This window comes from Lactuca serriola, chromosome 1 (genome assembly GCF_051521515.1).
Source record: "Lactuca serriola cultivar US96UC23 chromosome 1, Lser_US96UC23_V15, whole genome shotgun sequence".
Classification (NCBI taxonomy): domain Eukaryota; kingdom Viridiplantae; phylum Streptophyta; class Magnoliopsida; order Asterales; family Asteraceae; genus Lactuca; species Lactuca serriola.
The window spans coordinates 37,754,645-37,779,911 of NC_136408.1; the positions used below are offsets into that span (position 1 = coordinate 37,754,645).

At 37.9% G+C, this 25,267-nt stretch overlaps 3 protein-coding genes and 1 non-coding gene across 4 annotated transcripts; 2 read left to right on the forward strand and 2 right to left on the reverse strand.

The window, feature by feature from the left end:
* Nucleotides 1–282: 282 nt before the first annotated feature.
* LOC145083652 (succinate dehydrogenase assembly factor 2, mitochondrial-like) lies at nucleotides 283–1,509 on the reverse strand. The gene is made up of 5 exons (XM_079023394.1): nucleotides 1,235–1,509; nucleotides 1,056–1,160; nucleotides 843–969; nucleotides 686–754; nucleotides 283–609 (listed from the first exon to the last, which is right to left on the reverse strand). The coding sequence occupies exons 1-5, from the start codon at nucleotides 1,357–1,359 to the stop codon at nucleotides 463–465; spliced, it is 573 nt and encodes a 190-aa protein (XP_078879520.1). The 5' UTR covers nucleotides 1,360–1,509; the 3' UTR covers nucleotides 283–462.
* A 3,381-nt stretch (nucleotides 1,510–4,890) lies between these two features.
* LOC145083668 (uncharacterized) lies at nucleotides 4,891–6,421 on the reverse strand. The gene is made up of 3 exons (XM_079023395.1): nucleotides 6,123–6,421; nucleotides 5,491–5,944; nucleotides 4,891–5,407 (listed from the first exon to the last, which is right to left on the reverse strand). Exons 1-3 carry the CDS (start codon nucleotides 6,233–6,235, stop codon nucleotides 5,012–5,014), a joined length of 963 nt encoding a protein of 320 aa, XP_078879521.1. The 5' UTR covers nucleotides 6,236–6,421; the 3' UTR covers nucleotides 4,891–5,011.
* Nucleotides 6,422–18,887: 12,466 nt separating this feature from the next.
* On the forward strand, nucleotides 18,888–21,774 carry LOC145083685 (calcium-dependent mitochondrial ATP-magnesium/phosphate carrier protein 3-like). The gene is made up of 4 exons (XM_079023397.1): nucleotides 18,888–19,626; nucleotides 20,196–20,972; nucleotides 21,063–21,153; nucleotides 21,272–21,774. The coding sequence occupies exons 1-4, from the start codon at nucleotides 19,200–19,202 to the stop codon at nucleotides 21,462–21,464; spliced, it is 1,488 nt and encodes a 495-aa protein (XP_078879523.1). The 5' UTR covers nucleotides 18,888–19,199; the 3' UTR covers nucleotides 21,465–21,774.
* A 568-nt stretch (nucleotides 21,775–22,342) lies between these two features.
* On the forward strand, nucleotides 22,343–22,424 carry TRNAS-AGA (transfer RNA serine (anticodon AGA)). Its single transcript has one exon. It is a non-coding gene; the product is annotated as a tRNA-Ser (tRNA).
* The last annotated feature ends 2,843 nt before the right edge of the window (nucleotides 22,425–25,267 follow it).

The following is a 25,267-nucleotide window of genomic DNA, read 5'->3' on the forward strand; positions in this document are numbered from 1 at the left end:
GGTTCAACACCCTCGTTGATATTAGTAGATACCTTGCAAGATGGTGGTTGTGAGGGTTGTGATAGCATCAGTGGGGTGTTAGTGGTGACAGCAACAAAAGGTACCAAAACGAAAGAGGTTCAACACAACCGATGATACATCTTTTGTAGTTTGGTTTTGTCAATTTTGTAACGAGTACAAAAGTTCTACTATTACAATAACAGTGTTTTTTTAATAAAAAAAAATTAGAAGTTTGTATATATTCAATTTTATAACAACATTATATAACAGAACAATCTCATCTTTGCCAAACACGCAACTTATTCAGACCTGAAAACATCATACTCTAAGGTTTACAACATCAGCCACTACAGATCAGAAGATCATCATCATCATTATGTCATAACACCTTTATTCTTCATAATTTTTTGAACATAAGTAAACTTACTAAGCAGCAGCAATTGAGTTATAGAAGAAGAAGAACTACTGATTCCCAACATCAGGGCTATCACGACCTTTCTTGAAATCATCCCATCCTCTCACCCATGGTTGCCCAGGTGTAGCCCTTGTTTGTTTTGATGCATAGCTCTCCAGGTTGTTCATTACCTTGCTACGCACCTCATTGAATACCTATACAATAAATACATAGGTAAGAAACAAATTAGTACATGAATTAGGTTTTGTTTTTCAGTAAAGTTTAACTCACAGGATTCGTCTCGATTGCTTCAGGAGGTTGCTCCTGTCCAGTGAGCCATTTCCACAAATCTGGATTTTCCTGCAATTCAAAAGTAAGTAAGATTGATGTTAACCCTAGGCGTAATCTGTTACTGGTAATTATTAGCAATAATATTTGGGGAATTTACCAGGTCGAGGACAGTAATAAGCGATTTGATCCCCTTTTCATCTAAAGATCCAATGTGATTCTCCACCCAACTTCCTAGAACTAAATCCAGCTCCAGAAAACCCCTTTGTTTGCTTCTATACAACAATCTACTCCAATTTACAACAAAAATCAGAAATCGTAATCATCATCAATCACGCTTCTGGAATTCAAATAGGGATATGAAAAAGCAAACCTGTTAGTTAATATTCGCCTGCTTTCTTCGTTAGACAAATCGAAATCTAGGGATTCGACACCGCCATTAGAAGAATAGAAACGAGAGAATGAATTAACATAAGGCCTGAAACTTACAGAAAACCATCAATAGAAGAACAAAATTAGGCAACACATACACACAAGCACAAGACTGTGAACCTGTAGAGAGTTTGATATGGAATGGTGGCGTTTGACGATGCGCCGCCGAGTACACGAGCCGGGCCGGCTGTTGAATTAAGGAAGCGTGATATGCCAAACAACACACTTCTTCTGATATTCGCCATGATTTGCTCTGATTGTCGCTGTAAATTAGGGATAGGCGTTATTTTATGTGTTTGATTTCAGGGATACGCGAACGCGAGGTGACGTGGCGGAGGAGGGGAAGGCGGCTCTTTGTGAACAACCGTAAAGCACCGTGGCAATTTTGGAGCCACTTGGAACCACAGCAACGTACAAGTGATCACTGCATTGGAAAGTCAAGGATCGAATGTTTAATTGCAAAGCACGTCTATATATTCAACAAAAAATAGTAGAATCTACTGCGGATTCAACAATAAACCCCATAAGAGAAATTAAATATAATTCTACTTTTGTTTCTATCGATCCTCTTGTCCAATTAAATGATAATATTTGTCATTTTATTATACTAAAATATGATCAAATGAACATTAAATATGACACATGTCATCATTTAATTGAGTAGAAAGATTTATAGGAACAAAAAGTAGAAAGATATTTAATTTTTCATCGCAAAAATAGAAATAGGTGATTTAAAAAAGAGAAATTAAATATCCTTCTAACTTTTCTTTCTACCAATCCTCCTATCCATTTTAATAATGACATGTGTCATATTAATATCTAAAATATTATTAAATTTCATTAAATGAACATTAAATATTATACATATCGCCATTTAATTGAGTAGGATGATATGTATGAAGAAAAGGTAGGAAGATATTTAATTTCTCTTTTAAAAAACCTATTCACTTTTTTTGTAAGCATTTAGTCTTTAAAACAAAATGTTAAATAGAAACGATTAAATGAGAAATTTATTTGAATTCGAAATTTGAAATAAATAAAAATTATGAGAAAAAAAACATGCAAAAAATAAATAAATTAAAATTATTGTTTAGTTATTAGACCCGTATACTAAACAGGTTAATTATAACAAAATGTTAAACACAAAGGTTTAAACTGTAAATTTATTTGAAATTTAAATTTAAATTTAAAATTTAAAATTTGAAATTAGTATCATTATGGTAGGTTTAATTTATGGAAACTAATTAATAATATATTAAAAATGGAAAATGAAATAAATGACAAGTGGAAAATAAATATATCTCTAAATTATGACAAAATGACATGTGGCAAATTGAATGAGAAAATGACATGTGGCAAAGTCATTTTCATTTATTAGGGTAGATTTCATTAAATGAACATTAAATATTATACATATCGCCATTTAATTGAGTAGGATGATATGTATGAAGAAAAGGTAGGAAGATATTTAATTTCTCTTTTAAAAAACCTATTCACTTTTTTTGTACGCATTTAGTCTTTAATATTTTTGTACGCATTTAGTCCTTAATATTTTTTGTTTCAAAATAAGTCATTTTTGTTTTTGTACACATTCATTACTTATAAATGTTTTTTTTAGGTTTTTCTCACGACGTCTTATGTGGGGCAATCATTGACGAAGTGTGTAAGGTTGTGGATGTTTATGTGTAATGTCTCGTTTTCACAACAAAAAATTTCCATTTTTAAATAAGGCAAAACTCCATAATTATAAATTCATTATTAAGAAAAAAAAACGTTTATTCCAAAATATATTTATCGAAAATCAGAGTGATATAAGAAATGTGGAATCCTCAATATTGTTGATGAGTATGTACAGTCATGCATTCTCCTTCTCACGACCAACGATAGAACCTAAAAACATAAACAACTGGGTAAACACAAAGTTTAGTAAGTTTCCCCCCAAATACCCGATACAACAAACGTATTATCATGCATAACGGACCCATACTTATCAGATTGGAATACCTTGGCTCAATCATCATCGGACTAGAACACCAACATACAACAGGTCCAATCATTCATCAGACTGGAATACCTAGGGTTTGTTGGCATGCCGCCTTAACCCAACCGCTCTTCTCGAGTCTTCGTGCCTATAGCTTATAGCCGACCCGCACCAGGTATCTTAGTCTACAACATATAGCAGGACCACCTCAACCTATCTCATTACCATATGGCTATCCCACATAAGATGTCGTGAGAAAAACCTAAAGAAATCATTCATAAATACTGAATTAATACAAAAACAAAAATGACTTATTTTGCAACAAAAAAAATATTAAGGACTAAATGTGTACAAAAATATTAAGGACTAAATATGTACAAAGTGAAAAATGTATTACCCTATTAAGTCATTTTTACCGGCTAACCTGGAGTAGCCGGTCATAAGGACTAAATGTGTACAATTTAACAAGTTGAAGGGGTAAATGTGGACGAAAAAAAACTCAGTGACTAAATGTGTGCAAATCAAAAAATATATTAACCTTTTAAGTCATTATCCATTTTTTTATTTTGATAAATCAATTCCTTTTAAAAATTTTAAATTCCTCCTCATTAAACATTTTTGAAAAATAGTTTTTTACGCATTAGGCTAAAAGGTATGATTTTATGATTCTTGCGTGTTTAGGGCTGTCACATTACATAAAATCCTTCTACCTCCACAAGATATATCAATGGAAAATGGTGTTTTAGCATGGAAAGAAAGAGATAGAGAGAAGGCAGAGATAGAGATTGTAGACTTGCGAAGCCTCACACTCACGATACATATGGGGTGTTGTAGCTGCTTGACTCACACATAGGTGGCCTTGCCACATCAACTTACTGAGGCACTTCGTATGGCCTTACAACAGTTTAGTTATACTTTTAATTTTAGGGTTTTAGTCATGAACTAAAAACTCTATTTTTTCAGTTTCTAGTTGGACATTTGTCTATGTTTGAAGTTTGGATTTATTTTTAAGCTAATGTTTTATTCGATTTAAAGTACTTGAATTTACAATTTGTTCATGAATACCCATTTGAATTGGATTGATTCTAGTAAAAATATTTAATTTATAGAAACCAAAATTATTCTATTGGTCAAAACAAATAACAAACAATAATTTGGTTCTTCTTTGGATTTAAAGGATGTTTGGGATTGCTTATTTAAAACAACTTATGTAAAAATGTTTATTAGCTTATCCCATTACAAAACAAAGGTTTATAAAAACATTTGGACAAGCTTATCCAGTATCAAAATGAAATAAGTCAATAAATTATTTTTAATGTTTGACAAACTTATTAAAAACTTTTTAAGTAAGTCAATAAGTACGAAATGACTTATCTCCGTATCTAAGTAAATAAGTATTTATAAAAATATTTTTATCCAAACACTAAAAACTCATATTACCGATGCCAAACAAAAATAAGTCAATAAACACTTCAAACAAACAATCCCAAACACCCCTTAATTTCATTCTTATATTAAAACTAACATTAGGGTGCTGCTTTTAAAAGTCAATTGCTATATCCAATCACAAATGGTTCTAGTGTTACTCCTTTGTAGTCCTTTTTTTCCTATCTTGTACTCAATCAACTTATTCCTCCGCATTAAGCTAAACATAAACACACACACACACACATTAGGCTAAACGGAATGATGACTAAAACTCACACGTATGCTGACATGGAAGCCCAACTCACAGACTAAAACACACACGTATGCTGACATGGAAGCCCAACTCACGAGTGACTTCAAGGTGGAATTATTTTGACACCTTCACGCATAAATGCATTGTGATGCATTCATTAGCCTTATAACTTAGCAGATCAAATCATATCTCATTCAGTCCATCAAGTCAAAAAAATACAGACAAACTCTAGCTTTTAGAAATTAATCTCACGTCTCTCTGCAAAGAATTTGCCATTAACAGACTGGTCCCTAATCAAAGCAAGCCATACAGCAGTATCAGCTCCTTCCTCAGGTGAAGTCTGACCTGCCCATCCAGTCATGGCAGTTTTCACCCACCCCGGGCAGCAGCAGCTGATATATATCTTCTCACTATCATCTCTTTCAGACAATATCCTACCCATAACCCTCGTGTAACCATTCACTGCAAGCTTCGACAATGAATAATCAGTATTGTTTTGAGGCCATCCTCCCGAGATCCAACTCCCATCTTTCACTTCTTCCAAGAACTTGTTCATCGTCCCATCAATCAGATCTTCGGATAACAACTCCACATCTTCTAATTTCTCTCTCAATCCAAGATCCCCTATCCTCTGAAAACACAATTTTGAAAAAATTTCAGGTAATGTAGAACAGTAGAAGGTTGAATTTATAGATGAAAGAAGATCGTACATACATTTCTTCTGCCATTAAGTCTTCCCAATCGCGAGCTCACATTAACAATCCGAGCACCTTCAGCAGAAGGTTTCATCAATGGAAGCGAAGCTTTAATCATGTTTTTGGTTCCGACATAGTTTGTGTTGATTACCTTTTCAGCAAACTCAACGGAATTATCAGATCCGGTATTATGACTTATTCCTGCATTGTTTACCAGAATGTCTATACCACCATACTTTTCATTTACCCAAGCACAAAAGGAATCGATGGATTCATGGTTTAAAATATCGAGTTGATGGAAGACGACTTTCAATCCTTCTTCCTGTAGGGTTTTGGTTGTTTCTTCCCCAGCAGTAGTGTCTCTTGAAGTAAGAACGACTGTCAATCCATGGAATGCGAGCTGGCGTGCGATCTCGAATCCAATTCCCCGATTGGCTCCGGTCACCACCGCTATTGTGTCTGCAGACCACCACCTAAATTAATGATACTGTAATGATTAATTTTTTGTTCGAGAATTGAGAGCTCTTAAAGTTGAAATTCAGCCATGATGATGATTGTTTATCAACATTTCTATAACTTCAGTCCACGATTGGGGATTAGGGTTCGCTGTAGAACAAAAGTAAACAATTAAAAAGCGGGTATTGAATATACCTGTCGTGGTCTGAATAAGGAACTGTACGGAGGCGAGAGATCTCTTGGTGACGTTTCTCTCTACGCTCCTTGGCTCTCTCCTTTTTATTCGTACGTTTCTCTGTAGTGTCCATTATTACATAATCGAATCGAATAAAGATACTATTTTGCCTGCAACTCGATTCGTTCGCACCACCGACCGGGGGAGGCAGGCTGAGAGAGTGAACGGCGGCGTTATTTTCCCGGTGAAGTCGAGGGTTTTTCTGTTGTCACTATGAACCTATGAGTCTTACGAGGGTTTTGCTGCAACTCTCTCCTTTTTACTTTAAAAGTCGTTTCAACAAAACTTTTTGATTAGCTTTTTTTATTTATTTAAAAATATGTTTGGATTAATTTTAGGGAAGAAAAGACCAAAAAACCAAAAATCATTAAAAGTTATAAATTTCTAACTTTTAAAACTTTTTTTTTTTCTTGTCAAAAAGTCATTTTAAAAGAACTTTTACATCATGTTTCCGAGTTCAACTTAACGAAAAAAAGGAAAAGAAATGAGTGAAAATGAAAAGAAAAAATAGAAAAAATTGGTGTTCCTGAGTTTTATTAAATGAGGGAAGTGGAGGAAAATAAGATGATTATTTTCCCTCCTAACTTTCCTTCCGATTTGGAAAGATTTCGAAAGAAATAACAAAATGATTCATTTTCCTTCTATTTATCTCTAACTCGGAAACACAAAAGAAAATTTTGTTTTCATTTCTTTTCTCTCATGACTTTCTTTTCTCTTCTCTTATATTCTTTCGTTAAACTCGGGAACGAGACGTTAGATTTGTCAAACACCTTTTTAAAATTTTAGCTTTTTGAAAAAGCCAAAAATCCAAAAAGTTATTTTGAGAAAGAATCTCAAACACCTTCTACGACTACATAAGTACATATGGACGCTTGGGCCATCTTTTCCTTAATATCAAGGAGTGGCAACACTTTTTGTCTATCAAAATTAAATAACTATATTTTCTAATACATAAACATTTAATATTAAATAAATTATATTTTATAAAACACAAAAAGTTAATATTAAACTAAGGAAGATGCCCATGCTCTGCATGGATCATAAAGGGTTTTGTTTTCCGTTTCATTGTATAAACGGGATGCAATTATTGCAACCAAACATGCAATAGAATGGAATCTCATATTACAATTCTGCTATAATTCATGAACCAAACAAACCCTAAAAGCATAAAAGGACAGATGAATATAAATGAAACATTACTTTCTTATAACATGTTCCAGTTAGTTGATGGAGAGTGAATCCAACAACAAAATCCATGGATTTATGAATTTTGATCCTAAGCCTTCACCACATTAACAATATATCAAGCTAAGATTGATGAATTTAAAGAATGACTTGCCACTAAACAACGGGGAAAACCACATATTTGCAAGAAAATTTGTCCTTTTTCTTCATCTAGTTCAACATCTTTTCTTTGTTGGAGTTAATGTTGTCCTACTTGCTTTATCATCATCAGTTTGACTTATCAGCCCATGTTGGACAATCTGCAAGATAGATAATATACATTAGAGAAACTTCATCTATAGTTAATAGGAGCAACATAATCTGCAGCCTTAGTAGTTGGTGTGATCATTCATTTTTAATTTGTGTTTATTAATCAAACTTATGGTAAAACTTAAAAGACTCAAAGTAACTCATCATTTTCCTTTTAACCTCTTCAATCTCCTTTAGATGTGATAAATTTACTTTATCCTTGTAATATCTTTCCTTGTACCCAGGTTCACCTAATTTTATTTGTGGAAAAAAAACAAGGAAAAGTTAAAATGGTTTAATATGTAACAGCTGAATCAAGAGGAATGTCAATAGGGGTAGTCCTGTCATAAAAGTCTGCATCTTCATGAGAAAGTTGTGATAATCTAGAGTTTGCAGCAGAAGGAACACTCCTCTCTGCAAAATCAAGTTAAATTCACATAAAGATTTAAAGTAAAAGAGTTTCACATACGCATATAATAAAAAAACAAAATGAAAATGGATTGTATAATGATTATGAAAAACATGAAAAAACAAAAAAGGATTAGACTCATTGAAAATTTGGTATAGTGATGAAAATTAAAGCAATTGTATAGTTAAGTGGTTTTGCCCTTTTGACTTTATTAAGGGTCGCTTCACTGTATTGAATTTAATGAACAAAAGAAGATCAAAAACCTTTACAATCACCATAGAACCTAATATTATAAGCAGACACATCATGTCCATGAAGTAAACAATTTGGTTTACCAAAAAATAAACTAAAACAAAAGTGGTAAGCAACTACACATCCAAACAAAGGGTAAATTGGTATTTTGACCATTACTGATGCACAACATGCAATCAAACAATCAAACAAGACTTACTGTTAGAGCCCTAGAGTTACCAAATCCTAATGGATGCATAACTAAATGAAAGCAAAATTATAATTAGATGCACCCTGCAAGCCACTCATAAACCAACACATGCATATACATATATGGAAAGACAAAATGATAGCTTATATCCTCATTTTTATGAAAAAAAAATAGCTAATAAGAGCATCAATCCAACATTTGAAAGCAAACAAGTCAAGCAAGAATTCACACAAAATAATAAGAAAAAACAATGACATCTCTACTGTTGTAGTCAAGTTATTTGAAGTAAATCCATACATGTAGGTTGTACTTTCTAATCTGATAGAGACAAAACTGACCTTGAAATATGAGACAATACTAACCATTAAATATGAGACGTAACTTGTACTTTATATATGTATTTTGTCATCTGAGATCAGGAACACCTGATCGGAGAAGAAACATCAAGAAGATGGATGTGAATTACACAAAATCGGTAAAACCTAGCTTTAAAATAAATGCAATAAACAAATTATAAACAAAAGTTGAAGAAGCATAGGGGCAAACGAAACTCATCTGAAACAGATTTGGTGTTTATAACAAAACATACTAAAACACATGAAAATATAAAACACCAAGTGGATTGTACCTGAGTCAATCGTTCATCTCCTTTTGCTTATATAAACCTTTAAGTATATTCTTAATTAGGTCAACCCGCTATTAACAAAAAGTGAAAGACTAAACCTCCTGATGGGTCGTCGTCTTCGAAACACCCCCAAATCAGAAACAATAGATGCTTTGGATTCCTTCAACCGACCTACCAATTGCACTATCGGATTTCCACTTCTCTCCAACAACTTTCACAACCTATAAATCGCACAAAATCAAGATTAAAAGAATGTCAGAATCCAAAAATGGAACATGCAGGAATGAAAGCATACAATTGACAAAAGCCTTATACCCATCGTCTTCAAACCGGTGGCGACTTCACCAGAAGAGCACGTTCAATTAGAGGTGGTCTCCTAGAAGAGAAGATAACAGGAAAGGAATCGATCGACATCCGTATATGTCTAAGGAAGACCGGAGAAGATATTTATGGCGTCGTTTAGAGTTCGACGCAGGTGGTAGTAAAAGGAACCTAAAAGGGAGGAGTCTATTGAAAAATCTATGGCGTCGTTTGATGGGGGAACATCTGATGGAGGAGCTACAGATAACATGAAGCGGTGGGAAAAAAAGTTCGAAAAGTGGTGAAGAAGTAGAAAAGAAGCAGTGGAAACATATATTGGGTGAGAGGGTCGGTAGGGAAGTTTGAAGATGAGACGGTGGAAGGGGGCGAGGTTGGGGCGCATAAGGTGTTTAAATACGGTGCAAACCCTAGGAATTTAGGGTTTCATCAGACAGTGGGGACTCGCTGAGTCCAGAATGTGGACTCGCCAAGTCGCCAACTTAAACGTGCCCCCAAACTCGTCTCTACTCAGCGAGTCGGGCCTACAACTCACCGAGTCCAAGGCTAAAATGTAAAATACTTAGATAAATTTTACGTACCAGGTGCTACACGTCATTTTCATATTCATTCGATGAACACTCTGGTCTGTGACTCACCGAGTTGTATGAACAACTCGTCGAGTCTGTTCTTGAGGCAAGAAGGTTGCCTTGGACTCGCCGAGTCCCTCCATTACTGAGTCTGGCTTCCGATTCACGGAGTCCACTTATAGCTCACTGATCCCACTCAGCATAACTCAAAAGGGGAAAATCGGGGACTCGCGACTCGACTCGCCGAGTCGCATGCATGCAATTACTATATACTCGATTCTGCTTGAATCCAGTGCATTCCATTCATAGATCTGGGTTATTAGGGCTTGATTAACACGTAAATTTTCCAACTTTACGTGTAAATAAACACCAATGAAGGTTTTAGGGCTGAAAATGCACTAAAATAGTAGATCTAGGGCTTTCATGCAATATGGATCCATAAAGGCAGTAGATCCGAGCTCTTAGAGCTCAATCATGCCTAGATCTGAAGTCCCTTAACACTATAATCTCATTACTCAAAGGTCAAGACTAGAAGAGGCCTTAAAATGACTATCATAAGCTCTTAATGAGATAATAATGAAGGAACAGAGGGGGTTTCGAGTCTAATACCTCTAGAAGCTTTGAAATGGCACAAAGATTCTGGATCTTCTTCCTCTCCTCTTGATCTACCTTCTTCTTCTCTCCAAAACTTCAAGGAATTACACCAAAAGCACTCAAATTACTAAAAGAAGGGTTAGGGCTTCGAGAGGGGGTGTTCTGGACGCAATGGGGGTGTGAGGCACAAAACGACATTTAAATAGGGTGCAACCCTTTGAATTTAGGGTTTCTTCCAGACTGGCGGACTCGCCGAGTCCAGGATATGGACTCGTCGAGTCGCCAACTTAAACGTGCACGATATCCCGACCCTACTCGGTGAGTCGGGCCTATAACTCACCGAGTTCCAGCTAAAAATGCAAAAATACTTAGTTTAAATTACATACCAGGAACTAGGTGCTACAAATCTCCCCCACTTATTTTAGACTTCGTCCTCGAAGTCTGTCGCTCGCTCCTGGAAAAGCTCGGGATAGTGCTCCCTCATCTCTTCTACCAGTTCCCAAGTCCACTCCCAACCCTTTCGGTGCTGCCATTGCACCTTTACTAGCTCCACCCTCTTGTTCCTCAAATCCTTCGACTTCCGGTCGAGGATCGCTACTGGCCGCTCAAGGTAATTCAGGCTATCATCAACCTGAATATCCTCTAAAGGCACCATTGCTGAGTCGTCCACTAGGCATTTCCGCAGCTGCGAGACGTGGAAGGTGTTGTGGATCTGACTGAGTTCGGCTGGCAGATCCAGTCGGTACGCCACCTTGCCCACCCGGGCTAGAACCCTGAAGGGTCCAATGTAACTGGGGCCCAACTTGCCCCGCTTCCTGAATCGGATGATGCCTTTCCATGGCGACACCTTCAGGAGAACCATATCCCCATCCCGGAACTCCAGGTCTGATCGGCGCTTGTCGGCATAGCTTTTCTGTCGACTTTGAGCAGTCTGAAGCCTACTACGCACCTGCTGAATCCTCTCGATCGTCTTGAGCACCACTTCGGTGCTCCACATGACCCTCTGGCCAACTTCGCCCTAACATATAGGGGTCCTGCACCTTCTCCCGTACAACATCTCGAAGGGAGGACGGTCAATACTCGTGTGATAGTTGTTGTTGTATGAGAACTCAGCTAGAGGAAGATAGGTATCCCAACTACTACCGAAGTCTAGCACGCATGCCCGCAACATATCCTCAAGAGTCTGGATGATCCACTCACTCTGACCATCTGTCTGCGGGTGAAAGGCGGTGCTAAAATGCAGACGAGTGCCCAACTCGTCATGAAACTTCTTCCAAAACCTGGAAGTGAAACGCACATCCCTATCTGAAATCACTGATACTGGCACCCTGTGCCGCGCCACTATCTCCCTGATATAGATGTCGGCCAACTTTTCGGCCGAGATGCTTTCCTGAATCGGAAAAAAATGGGCGCTCTTGGTCAATCGATCCACGATGACCCATATCGAATCCACTCCTCGCGCGGTCCTGGGAAGCTTCGTGATAAAATCCATCGTAATATCTTCACATTTCCACAACGGGATATTCAACAGCTGCATCTTGCCGTGCGGTCTCTGATGCTCGGCCTTGACCTTCCTGCAGGTCAAACACCGCTCCACATACCAAGACACATCCCGCTTCATGCAGGGCCACCAATAGTCTAAACGAAGATCCCTATACATCTTCGTTGCCCCGGGATGAATGGAGAATCGTGATTTGTGCGCCTCCTCCATCAAAACCTGACACACACCTCCGTGATACGGCACCCACACCCTACGGTGTAGTGTCAATAATCATCGGCTGTCATAATCGAAGGAGGAAACCTAACCCACTATGCGCTCACTCTTCCGGTGTTCCTCCTTCATGGCCTCCTGTTGGGCTTCCCGAATCCGCTCCAATAGCGGAGTCACCGCTGTCATCCGCATGCAAATATCCCTGATCGGCGCCGCCTTGCGGCTAAGCGCATCGGCCACCACACAGGCCTTCCCCGGGTGGTAAAGGATCTCACAATCATAATCCTTTACCACGTCAAGCCACCGACGTTGCCTCATGTTCAGATTCGGCTGGTCCATGAGATACCTCAGGCTCTTGTGGTCCGTGTAAATGGTACACTGAACCCCATAGAGGTAATGCCGCCAGATCTTGAGGGTGAAGATCACCGCCCCCAACTCTAAATCGTGCGTCAGGTAGTTCGCCTCGTGAGGCTTCAGCTGCCTCGAGGCATAAGCAATGACATGCCCTCTCTGCATTAATACCATACCCAAACCTGAAATAGACGCGTCACAGTATACCACAAAATCCTCTACGCCCTCTGGCAGGGCTAAGATTGGCGCCTCGCACAATCTCTGTCTCAGAACCTCAAACGTTGCCTGCTGCTCAGGCCCCCATCGAAAGACCACAACTTTCTTGGTCAACCGTGTCAGGGGTACGGCTAGCTTGGAGAAGTCCTGAATGAATCTCCGATAGTAGCCCGCTAATCCCAGGAAACTCCGAATCTCAGATGCCGACATACCCGTGCGGCCATTCTGGGGTGCCGTCCTACCCGTGTCAAGCCATTATGGGGTGCTGACTTACCCATGTCAAGCCATTCTGGGGTGCTGACCTACCCGTCGGTCCTAACAACCGAACTTGGGGACTATTCCCCTCCTGCTACCACTATCTCATATATCACATCAAGCCAGCATATAATCACGTACTGTCAGACAAATCTGGGGTGCCTGACCTACCCTTCGGTCCTAACAACCGACCCCTACTACTATCGTATATCATGCCAGCATACAACATATCAGGTAGTAGCAAACCTAGATGATATCACGAAGACAATCATCTAACATACAACTCCTACTGGTGGGCCGACATTGTGGACGTAGACCCACTCACCCACCGCTACTAGAAGGTAACTCACCTCGAAGTAGCTACTGATCTGCACGGGAACTCTCTGTCTGCTGCTGCTGCTTGGGAAATCCTCCGGCTGCAATTCCCACGAAACACTCAATCAAACACTGCTAACTGCCCTTAGGGTAAAATGACCATTTTACCCCTAACCAAGTCAAAAGTCAAAGTCAAAGTCAACTTCCAGTTGACTCGACTCGCCGAGTTGGCTCGCTAACTCGTCGAGTCCCTATCCAGTCGATTGTCCTCACTCCCGTCCCTACTCGTCGAGTTAGGCATGACTCGACGGGTTTCTTCCTTCCATACAGATATCCAATAGTCCTTCATTTGACTCGGCGAGTTGTATGAACAACTCGTCGAGTTCATCTTCATCTGATGAACACTCTGGTCTATGACTCGTCGAGTTGTATGAACAACTCGTCGAGTCTGTTCTTGAGGCAAGAAGGTTGCATTGGACTCGCCGAGTCAGGGCATTAACTCACCGAGTCCCTCCATTACTGAGTATGGCTTCCGATTCACCGAGTCCACTTATAGCTCACTGATCCCACTAGGCATAACTAAAAAGGGGAAAATCAGGGACTCGCAACTCGACTTGTCGAGTCTGAAGAACGACTTGCCGAGTCGCATGCATGTCGTTACTATATACTCGATTTTGCTTGAATCCAGTTCATTCCATTCATAGGTCTGGTTTCTTAGGGCTTGATTAACACGTAAAGTTTTCAACTTTACGTGTAAATAAACACCAATGAAGGTTTTAAGGCTGAAAATACACTAAAAGAGTAGATCTAGGGCTTTCATGCAATATGGCTCCATAAAGGCAGTAGATCCGAGCTCCTAGAGCTCAATCATGCCTAGATCTGAAGTCCCTTAACACTATAAACTCATTACTCAAAGGTCAAGACTAGAAGAGGCCTTAAAATGACTATCATAAGCTCTTAATGAGATAATAATGAAGGAATAGAGGGGGTTTCAAGTCTAATACCTCTAGAAGCTCTGAAATGTCACAAAGATTCTGGATCTTCTTCCTCTCCTCTTGATCTACCTTCTTTTTCTCTCCAAAACTTCAAGGAATTGCACCAAAAGCACTCAAATTACTAATAGAAGGGTTAGGGCTTCGAGAGGGGGTGTTCTGGACGCAATGGGGGCTGATGTGAGGCACAAAACGATGTAAAAAAGCTCAACCACCAACCACAACCTTTTTTTTTTCTTTCTCTCTCTCTCTCTCTCTCTTTCTCTCTCTCTCATCTCGCTAAGGGTGTAACGACCCATCTTTGGCGACTCATCTAGCGAAAGTGAGGTGGTGTTGTAGCGAGTCCATGGCGAGCCACTCCCATCAGTCTAAGGTGTTGTAACAAGTTTACCAATGCTTATGTGGCTACCATTATCGACGACCCTCAATAAAACTTTTGACAGCTGTAATTTTCAACGGCACACTCTACCGATGTCTTTCTATTCATTTGTCGTTCAAATATCACTCTCTTTTTTTTATTCAGATCCACAACACCTTTTATGTCTCCCAGCTGCGGAAGTGTTTGGTAGATGACTTCGCAGTGGTGCCTCTAGAGGATATTCAGGTGGACGACAGTCTGAACTACATCGGACGAACGATAACCATTCTCGATAGGAAGGCGAAGGCGTTGAGAAACAAGGAAGTAAAGTTGGTGAAGGTTTAGTGGCAACACTGTAAAGGCTCCAAATGGACGTGGAGTCAGAGGACGAAATGAGGGAGCATTACCCCGAGTTATTCCCGACAGCAGCAACAGACTTCGAGGACGAAGTCTAATTCAAGCGGGGGAGATTTGTAACATCCGGGATTAACAAGGTACTAATTATATTATTATTAGCTTAATGAATGGAATTGGTTTGGGCTTGGACCATTGAATCCTTATGATTGGGCCGAGAAGTGTCGTACGCGGGGGGTACTATGCCAAGTACTCTCAGCGTACTCAAGAGATTGGAACGCGTAAGCCATGTATGTACGCCCAACGTACCAAAGGGTACGCGCAGCGTACGCATGCAAGTTCTAAAACCCTAAATTTTAGGGTTTGGTCCCTATATAAAGAACCTTATTCCCTTGGTCCAACCTCCCTCTCACCCTTAGATAGCCACCACGAAAACCCTAACCTATATTTGTGTGTTCTTGTGATTTGGTAGCCATTTGAGAGCATTTTAGTGTTGTTTTGGTGTTTTGGAAGAGAAATAAGTTTGAAGAAGGAGCAAGGATTCAAAGTGAGCTAGTAGATCCAGAAGATTAGCACCATTTCTAACTCATTTGAGGTATCAAGCTTCAAACTTGATCATTGCATGCTTATATTTGATTTTGGGATGTTTTATGTCACTTTTGGGCTCCATTGTTGAGGTTTCTTGTATATTAATAGTTTCAAACCATAAGAGCTATCCTTTTGACCTCTTAGAAGCACTTAAAGCCATAAAAATCAAACCTTGATGGTTAAGCCACAACCATGCAAGTGTTTGATGGTCACAAAGTTTGTTTAAGGACCAAAATCATGTTTTGACCCCCAACCATGCATGCAAACACATAAAGTTTGTGAATTTATGGACTAGGATGTCCTAAAGGACCTGGATCTACATTCTGCACGTGAGGACTTAATGGATTAAGTCACAAATGGAGCCCCAATGAAGTTAGCTGGTACGTTGGGCGTACACCCTGGTATGCTGCGTGTACTAGGTCAACTTCCCGCTTTTGGTTAAGGCCAACGTACGTTGGGCGTATGTGCCAGGTACGCCGCGCGTACGCATGCAAAGTGGCGAACTTGGGCTTTTGCGCCTTAAAAGTTTGGTTCTGGATACTTGGTCCCCATGACCCACTATGGAGTAGAGTTTCTGGGCCTAAAACTAAGATTTAAAGTATTGGGCCACTCGAAATTATTTATTTTGGGCTAAGGATTTATTGGGCTTATGATAAGGCCCATTTGAGGAGTTGGGAACAATTTAGAAAATTGGGCCATTAGTGGGCCTTTGGTGGGCCATTAGTGGGTTGGGAAATATAAGATGGAATTGGGCCTTGGGTATGGTCCAAATTAGACCAAGGGATAAAATGGTCATTTTACCCTAAGAAGTATTATGGATTTTGACGAAGTGTTGTTATGATAATGATAGCAGGGGAGTCATTGGAGCAGCTGTTAGAGATTCCTTTCTGTGATATTCGACATTCAACTTTACGAGGTGAGTGACCTTCCAGTAGAAGTAGGTCGAAGGCACCAATGCCGACCCACTAGTAAGTGTTATTGTAGAGATGATTGTCTTTGTGATAATTATCTGGTATGCCACTATCTGTGATGCTTTATATGCTAGTATGTTATGATATTATGTGAAAGTAGTAGGAGGTGTAGGATAGGCCCAGTACCAGTCGAAAGGACTGAAGGGGTAGGGCGACACCATAATATGCTAGGTATTATGTGACTTATGTGTTTATGTACCATGAGATTACATGGTAGAAGTAGGGGTGAAATAGTCACCGGTACTGGTCGAAAGGACCAAAGGGGTAGGTCAGCATCCTGATATGCTAGGCAAGGCATCGGTTGAAAGGGTCGAAGGGGTAGGCCAACACCCTGATATGCTAGGCAAGTTATCATTTGAAAGAGACCAAAGGGGTAGGCCGGCACCTTGATATGCCAGACAAGTTACCGGTTGAAGGAGACCGAAAGGGTAGGCCAATACCCGGACATGTTATACAATATGTTTATTGTATGGTATGTGGTATGATGAGGGAACTCACTAAGTTTTGTGCTTACGGTTTTCAGTTTTTGTTTTAGGTCCTTTTTCGAAGGGAAAAGAGTTGGCACGATAGCAATGCATCACACCATGATTTTCTGCACTATGATGTTCTTGGGATTTTGTAATTTGACATTATTATATTATGAAATGTTTTGAGACATATGACTTATGGGTTTTTATGATATGAGTTAACTTTATGATGTTTTCAATAATCTGTTTTATGAATTATTAAATTAAAAATGAAATTTTTGGTCTTGATTTTTAGGATGTTACAAAAATTCATACCTCAGGATTTGGATGTTACATGGGCTTCGTGAATCGGACCACTACTACTTATGTTTGAGTCATCTAATCGGCTGCTGGATAGGGTGAGTCGGAGGACCACTGCTAGATAAGTCTAATCGAGCTAACGAGTGTCGATGAATCATGTTATCCGGGGTGTTTGCATACAAACAAGGCTCTCGGCTTAGGTGCCGATCCACCACACAAACAAGGACTCACGATTCGTGTCGTTCCATCATCAATAGGGACTCGTGACTCTCGTGTCGTTTTGTCATTAACAATGAGTATTCTAGGCTCACAAGTCTCGTGTTGTTCCACCATCAACCCTTCGACAATGAGTATTCTATGTTTACAACTCTCGTGTTGTTTCGCCATCAACCTCTCAACAAATTATTTTTGGTTATTATGAAATCAAGTTATAAAATTATATTGTAATTAATGTCATTTTATCTTATAAATTACTCTCATCATATTGCAATACGGGTACGAATGTTGAAAAGTTGTGCGACATGTACATGTGAAGGATCATGTCGCCTGTTTTTTATTTTTTATTTTGAATTCTCTTCGATTAGTGATTAAATTGTTACACGTCTATTGGCCAACCTGAAATTACAAACCATGGTGGGACATTGATAGAGTACTGAGTTTACTTATTTCATAGTTATACATTATTTATAATTATATTTTTTTTGTAGATTTATTTTCTTATAAATATCTGTCAACGTCATTAGGTACTACGTGAGCTATGTTTGTAAACCTTCGTTTTAAACATATACGCCAACATTGTTTCGGGAGACAATTTTTCATGACTTCAACGTGAAGGGGAAATTTAGAAATTTCAAGATGAATTCGTCAAAACTCTAGATTACATCAACTACCGGACGAATGCATATGCTTAATGCGAAGACTCATCATTATAAAATTTGGTTTGGTTGAGGGGTTGCTACAACAAGAATGAAAATATTGTGGTATCTTTCTTTGTTAGTTGGACAATAATATTGTCAATTTGATGATAAATGGAAAATCAATATGCTTACTTAATTGTAATTATACCGAAATAAAAAGATAATTTTTTAACCCTTTCACAGATGACATATCACTTTTGCAAATCGAAATGGTCATATAAAATAACCATCATTACTTTTGCAGAAGACGTCATCGTGCATAGATGCTATCTGTAAAAATAATGAATATTACTAACTTTTGCCTATTATCTTAAAACATTTGATAGGATTAGAAATATTGTTGTTTTTTTTTCTCAAAAATAAATTACACATATATAACACGATAAGAAGATATTTTAGTGAGTAGTCGACATACAAATATATAGAAAGTTGTTGTTGGAATTAATCCTCGACGGAAAACCGTTTGTTTAAAGATTTCGGCCTTTGGAGTACATGGTCAAACCATAGGGGCGCACGCTGAACCCCATTTAATTTTCTATACTTCACCATATTTCTGCTAATCTCAAAATCTATCTCCTTCCTTTTTACCATCACCATAAAAGCTTTACAAATTCGAACCACAAAATATCCAAACCCTTTAATCAAACGGGTCAAATTAAAGGATCTCTTTCCAAAAGTTCCTTCAATCATTACAATATGCGTTTCAGAAATATCTTTACACATTACACAAAAAACTCGTGTCTATACGCCCAGATCTGTTCACTTCTAGGAGGATCCGTTATGTATTTCGCCAATTAACAATCTGTGTACGTATGACATCGCCAGGAGACGAGCATTCGGAGAACCACCACCGGCCCGCTGAGCGTTCTAATCCGGTCAAGAAACCGGCATCGGTGTCCATGGACCACGTTTTGTCAGCATTGGGGGAGACTAAAGAAGAAAGAGAAACGCGAATTCGGAGTTTGTATAATTTCTTTGATACATCAAATGCAGGGTACTTGGATTCCGCTCAGATCGCGGTAGGGTTATCCGCGTTGCAAATTCCGGCGGATTACAAATATGCGAAGGATTTGCTTAGGGTTTGCGATGCTAATAAAGACGGGAGGGTTGATTATCAGGAATTTAAGAGGTATATGGATGATAAGGAGCTTGAACTTTATCGTATTTTTCAAGCTATTGATGTCGAACATAGTGGCAGCATTTTACCCGAGGAGCTCTACGATGCTCTTGTTAAGGCTGGTATATTCCATACGTTCCCTTTTATGTTCGTAATTCGTTGCATTTTGCTTTTAAGTATTCGAATTATTGGCAAGAAATTTAAGTGCTAGCGAGACAAAATCAGATTCCTAGTTCAGAATCATGTTGATTAGATTTGTGCTTCAACATGCTCGATGAAATTTCCTATATGTGACTTTTTTAAATAGCTTACTTTATAATATTCTTAGTGCTATAGCTTTACACAGTGACTCATAAAGAGAGGAATATCTGCAAAGTTTCTTCTGGACCATTGAACCATTGCCTGTGCCTTGCTTATCAGATAGGTTCAAATTCTGTCTACAAGGATGTCACATAATCAATGGTGCTTTTGATGTTGACCTTCATTAGTCATTTTCATGGCTTTGCGAAGTTCATTATCAGGATTTGAGTTTGACTTCTTTTTAAGAAAAGGGAAATTCCGGACGCATTTGAACTAATTAACCAAATTGTACATCAATCTTATGTATCGATTTTGATTGTTAAACAACTTTTTGATTTCCATTGAATTAATTGTCTACATCTTATTAGCCATGGCAGCTTTCCATTTTCAGGTATAGAACTCGATGATGATGAACTTGCTAGTTTTGTTGAACGTGTGGACAAAGACAACAATGGAATCATAACCTTTGAAGAATGGCGTGACTTTTTACTACTTTACCCTCACGAAGCAACCATAGAAAACATCTACCAATATTGGGAACGCGTTTCCCTTGTAGACATCGGAGAACAAGCGGTGATTCCAACCGGAATCAGCAAACACGTTCACGCCAGCAAATACCTGATCGCCGGAGGAGTCGCCGGAGCCGCCTCCCGCACCGCCACCGCCCCGCTCGACCGCCTGAAAGTTGTCCTCCAAGTCCAAACCACCAAGGCTTCAATTGGGCCCGCAGTCAGAAACATATGGAAGGAAGGTGGGGTGGTATCTTTTTTCAGGGGTAATGGTTTGAATGTTGTGAAGGTGGCTCCTGAGAGTGCTATAAAGTTTTATACTTATGAAATGTTGAAGAATTGGATTGGAGGTGGTGATAAGGATGATATCGGGACTTCTGGGCGGCTTCTTGCTGGCGGCATGGCGGGTGCGGTGGCTCAAACCGCTATTTACCCGATGGATCTTGTGAAGACCCGTTTACAGACCCATGTTTGTGAAGGTGGAAAGGCTCCGAGTTTAGTCAAACTTTCTAAAGATATTTGGGTTCACGAAGGGCCTCGGGCTTTTTATAAAGGGATTATTCCTTCACTTCTTGGAATTATTCCTTATGCTGGAATTGACTTAGCAGTTTATGAAAACTTGAAAGAAATGTCAAAAACATACATTTTCCTTGATAAAGGTTTGATGCTATTTTTATGTATCCCCCCTCTCCTCTTCTAAATCTTGTATATCTTTGAAAGGCGAATGGTATTTTATGTTGCAAATGCAGATCCTGGGCCTTTAGCACAATTGGGTTGTGGGACTGTTTCTGGTGCCCTTGGAGCCACTTGCGTGTATCCATTGCAAGTTGTAAGGACAAGGTAAATGTTTGATCTTGAAAAAAGTAGTTAATTATAGGTATATGAAAATTGTTATAGAATGTTGTAGTGTAAAGTGAAATGGAAGTATGTGTGGTATAATTATATTATATATTGTTAGGATGCAAGCTAATAGGCCAGGTGGAGCGGATGCATACAGGGGAATGAGTGATGTGTTCTTGAAGACTTATCAGAATGAAGGGGCACGTGGTTTTTATAAAGGACTTTTCCCAAATCTTCTGAAAGTCGTGCCAGCAGCCAGTATTACTTATATGGTTTATGAAGCAATGAAAAAGACACTTGATCTTGAATGATGATGATGATGAGAAGTTAGAATAAAGAGATTTTAGTTGATTATTAGGTGATACATACCCATTGTTGGATTTACATGGTGATATTGATAGGTGCTGTGTTACTGTTAACTTACCACTTGGGAAAACGCGCTGTTTTTGTAGCGAACAAGTTTTTCTTCAGCTTCATTCTGATTCCATGTATATGTTATGTTAGGTGGTCATGTGGAAATTGAGTACAATAGACTTGCCGATTTTTTGTTACATCAATTATCAGTACATGTTGAATTGTGGGATGCAATTGAATATAATTATTCAAAACCTCGTTCTTCAAGACTGTATTTGTTACACAAGACTGGGATTGGATAGACTTTCTAGGGTTATTCTAGTCTTTTGCACATAAGTCAAGAGCGAATTGTTGTCCCATTTTGTCTTACTTTTTTGGAGGGGACAAAGAAATGTATTGCTGTAGTATCAGTCCCAATACAATACATGTGCAGCAGACAAAACACTACATATCTTGTGTTTGTGGATGTTAGGAGCGAATGCGAACATGAACACGAACATAGGCGGGAAACCGGAAATTGAGAAACCATGGAATGGAAAACCAAATCAGTGTAAACTGATTCCATTATATTTTTGGGACACCAGAATTGGAATTGTATACATTCTTGGGTTTGTTTCAATATGAAAAAACAAAGTCATTTCAAGTTTATTAAAAAAAAAAAAAACAATAAGCCAGTTCTGTTTTGGCGTGAAATGTATTGAAGGCTTGAAGCTAATCGATAACAATGGAAAGTCGTCAACCCAATAACTATGCACATAACCATGAAAAAATTGTCAATGGAATGATTAAGATATATGAATAGATATATAAGGTGTGCGAAGAATATCACAATAAGGTGGACGTGCCGGAGTGGTTATCGGGCATGACTAGAAATCATGTGGGCTTTGCCCGCGCAGGTTCGAATCCTGCCGTCCACGTATTTTTTATTCCGTGTCTTTTCTTATCTTCTCAAACCTTTTTAAACCCTCAAATTTATCAGTCTCCCAACCCGCTAACTGGTTGTAGTTGTAGTGTTGTACTAGACATTTTTAACATGTTTTTATTTATATTTAGTATGCAGTTTGGTTTACAATCCAAAAAAAAAAATATATTTTTTAATTTTTTGGTTGAGTTCGTTTTGTCTTCTCCGATCTAGTTCGATTCAAACCCACTGAAGAACGCATACTAGATCCTGCAAAAGAATTCAGGTCACTTCAATATATTTGTTTTATTATGATATAAAGGATGAATGCATCCCTTTTTATTTGATTTTTTGTCATTTTATTGTTTTCCAATTATTATTATTATTATTAAAATATATTTAATTTTACTTATAACTTTTTTGATTTTCTCTCTTATTTTTGCGGGTTTTTTAATCAAATAATGGGTTTTTTGTGTTTATATTCAAAATTAGTCAAAAAATTTCAAATGTGGTTATTTCAAATATAAAAAGTAAAAAATAAAAATAAAATTGAAAATAAGCTTTAAGTACAAGGGTTACATATATAATATTTAATTATTTTAGTGAATAAGTTTGATTAGTGTCACTTCTTCACGATATGACCTTCAAACCATTCACGACATAATTTACGGATCACGTGAAAAGGAATCATTTATTTGAGTGAATGAGTCACAAATGTCTTAGTTGTTTGATTATAAAACGAATGTAATACATTTAATTTTTTTTTTCAAACAATAAGTTTTCCATCACCATAAGAGGAAGAGAACAAACTCATATTATGCGCACCTCGAAAAATTGTGTCGTAGTTGCGGTTACCTTGTGTGACGAAATTGCAATTTCTAAAAAGTTGGCCAATCGATTCCGCTAGAGTCTATTGAGAAATTTTGGAGCATGCTTGATATAAACATAGTTTTGCTGATAACGAACTCGATTATGAAGATGATGTGGAAATGTTTAAACAAAGCTTTGCTAACCAGTCGAATGAATGCAAATCCAGTTATTTGAAGCTATTTAGGAGCATTTTTGTGCCATCAACAACTATGGTTGTTGATAAGCTGTTCGCAAAAGTACATGTGGACGTCCACAGAGCACAAAACATGCAAAAGTAATAGGTTCAACCAAATAATAATCTATCAGCACAAGATCCTTGTAGACATAGTATTTTTATGTAAACGTTAGATTTTGTGGGGTCTAGATTGTTTGAGTTAAACTAGGAATCAACATGTTCGTTTCAAGAATGTTTTAATGTTCAATTCATTCTTCAACCAGGACCAAGCTACTCATAGCTCCTATGTAACAGAAATGAATCGATGCATAGCTTACTTCCACCAAGAACAACCAATGCATTATTCAAACCCACTTATGAATGAAATTTCATATGAATTTCATCCCTACGTCACAAACATAGAAAATGTGCTTACAGATGGAAATTGTGATTCTAGGAAGTAGTCATTTCTCTCGTCTATGGGGAAGATTATTGGCATACAATTCGGTCTGATTTATACAAGGAGTTATTAGCGTACCATGACAAATACACCTTGATATATGGAGTCTATTTCAACAACATAAACCATTCGTTGATTTACTTTGAATTGACTTTTGAAAGAACGGAACATTGGCTTATTATGTTGGACACCGGTTTTCTCATTGCAAACAAGTTTCGTGTAATTGTTAATTTTCTAAGCAAACAAGGTTCGTTGACATGCTTTCGACTAAGGCTTGCTTTACAAGACATCCCAACTCATGTAGTTATTGTTTTTGTCTTTGTTTATGGTAGTCATTATGTGAATGTTGATTTATAAGCAACGTATCAATATCTACTATTTTTCCGTTATGGTGAAACCACATATCACGATATTCTGCTAGATGGAAAACCATGGATAATGCTCAGGGCTAGATTTGAAGGGGGGTAAGATAGACAGTTGCACATGACCCATTTTTTTTAATATTATATACAACCATAAAGGCCCAACCGAAGTCATATTCCAAATCTGCTAATTGACTGACGGTCTAAGACGAACAAGAAATCATCGAACTTCTAGTTACACCTCCTGAAGACAGAAATCAACGAATCAACGATATTTCAGTATATTGTTCTACTTTTCTTTTTGTTCCAATTTAGCAACCTTGAATTAGAAATTGGGTTTTTGTTCCAGTTTAGCAGCCTCAGATCACTATGGAAATCATCTTCTTTTGGAACAACTATTCGAGTATATATTTTATTAAAATATTATCATTTCTTGATGTTTTTCGGGGAGTATATGCGGTGATTATAATGGCTAAATACAAGAGTTTCTTCTTGCAATCATGTCAACTACATTATTTATTTTTGATATTTATCGACTTTTTGTTAACATAAATGGTCAAATTGGGACTAGGGAAGGAAGTTAAGTGCAATGTGAAATATATTTTGTAATTTTTCTTGCTCATGTTGAGTGTTTATATCAATCAATTTCAAGATTAAATCATAAATATATTTTGTTGAGGCATGCAAATGAAAACCCATGAAAGGTCTATGAACAATTATCTCTTGTTGTTTTAGTTTTTTGAGTTTCACAAGTATGTTTTATTTTTATGACAAAAGTGATAAGTCACTATTGATACATCCTATTCGAATTGGAAATAGAAAACCATAAAAAAAAGTTTGTTTTTACAACAATATTGAAACTTTATTGCTATTTTAAATTTGATGTTAAGACGGCTGTACATGTTGGTGATTTTATATCACTAATATTATTTAAGTGTAATGAGGTTAATTTGTTGATCAATGTCACTTTGACAATTATCAAACAAATTAGTATGGTGCGGAGTGCATATTTG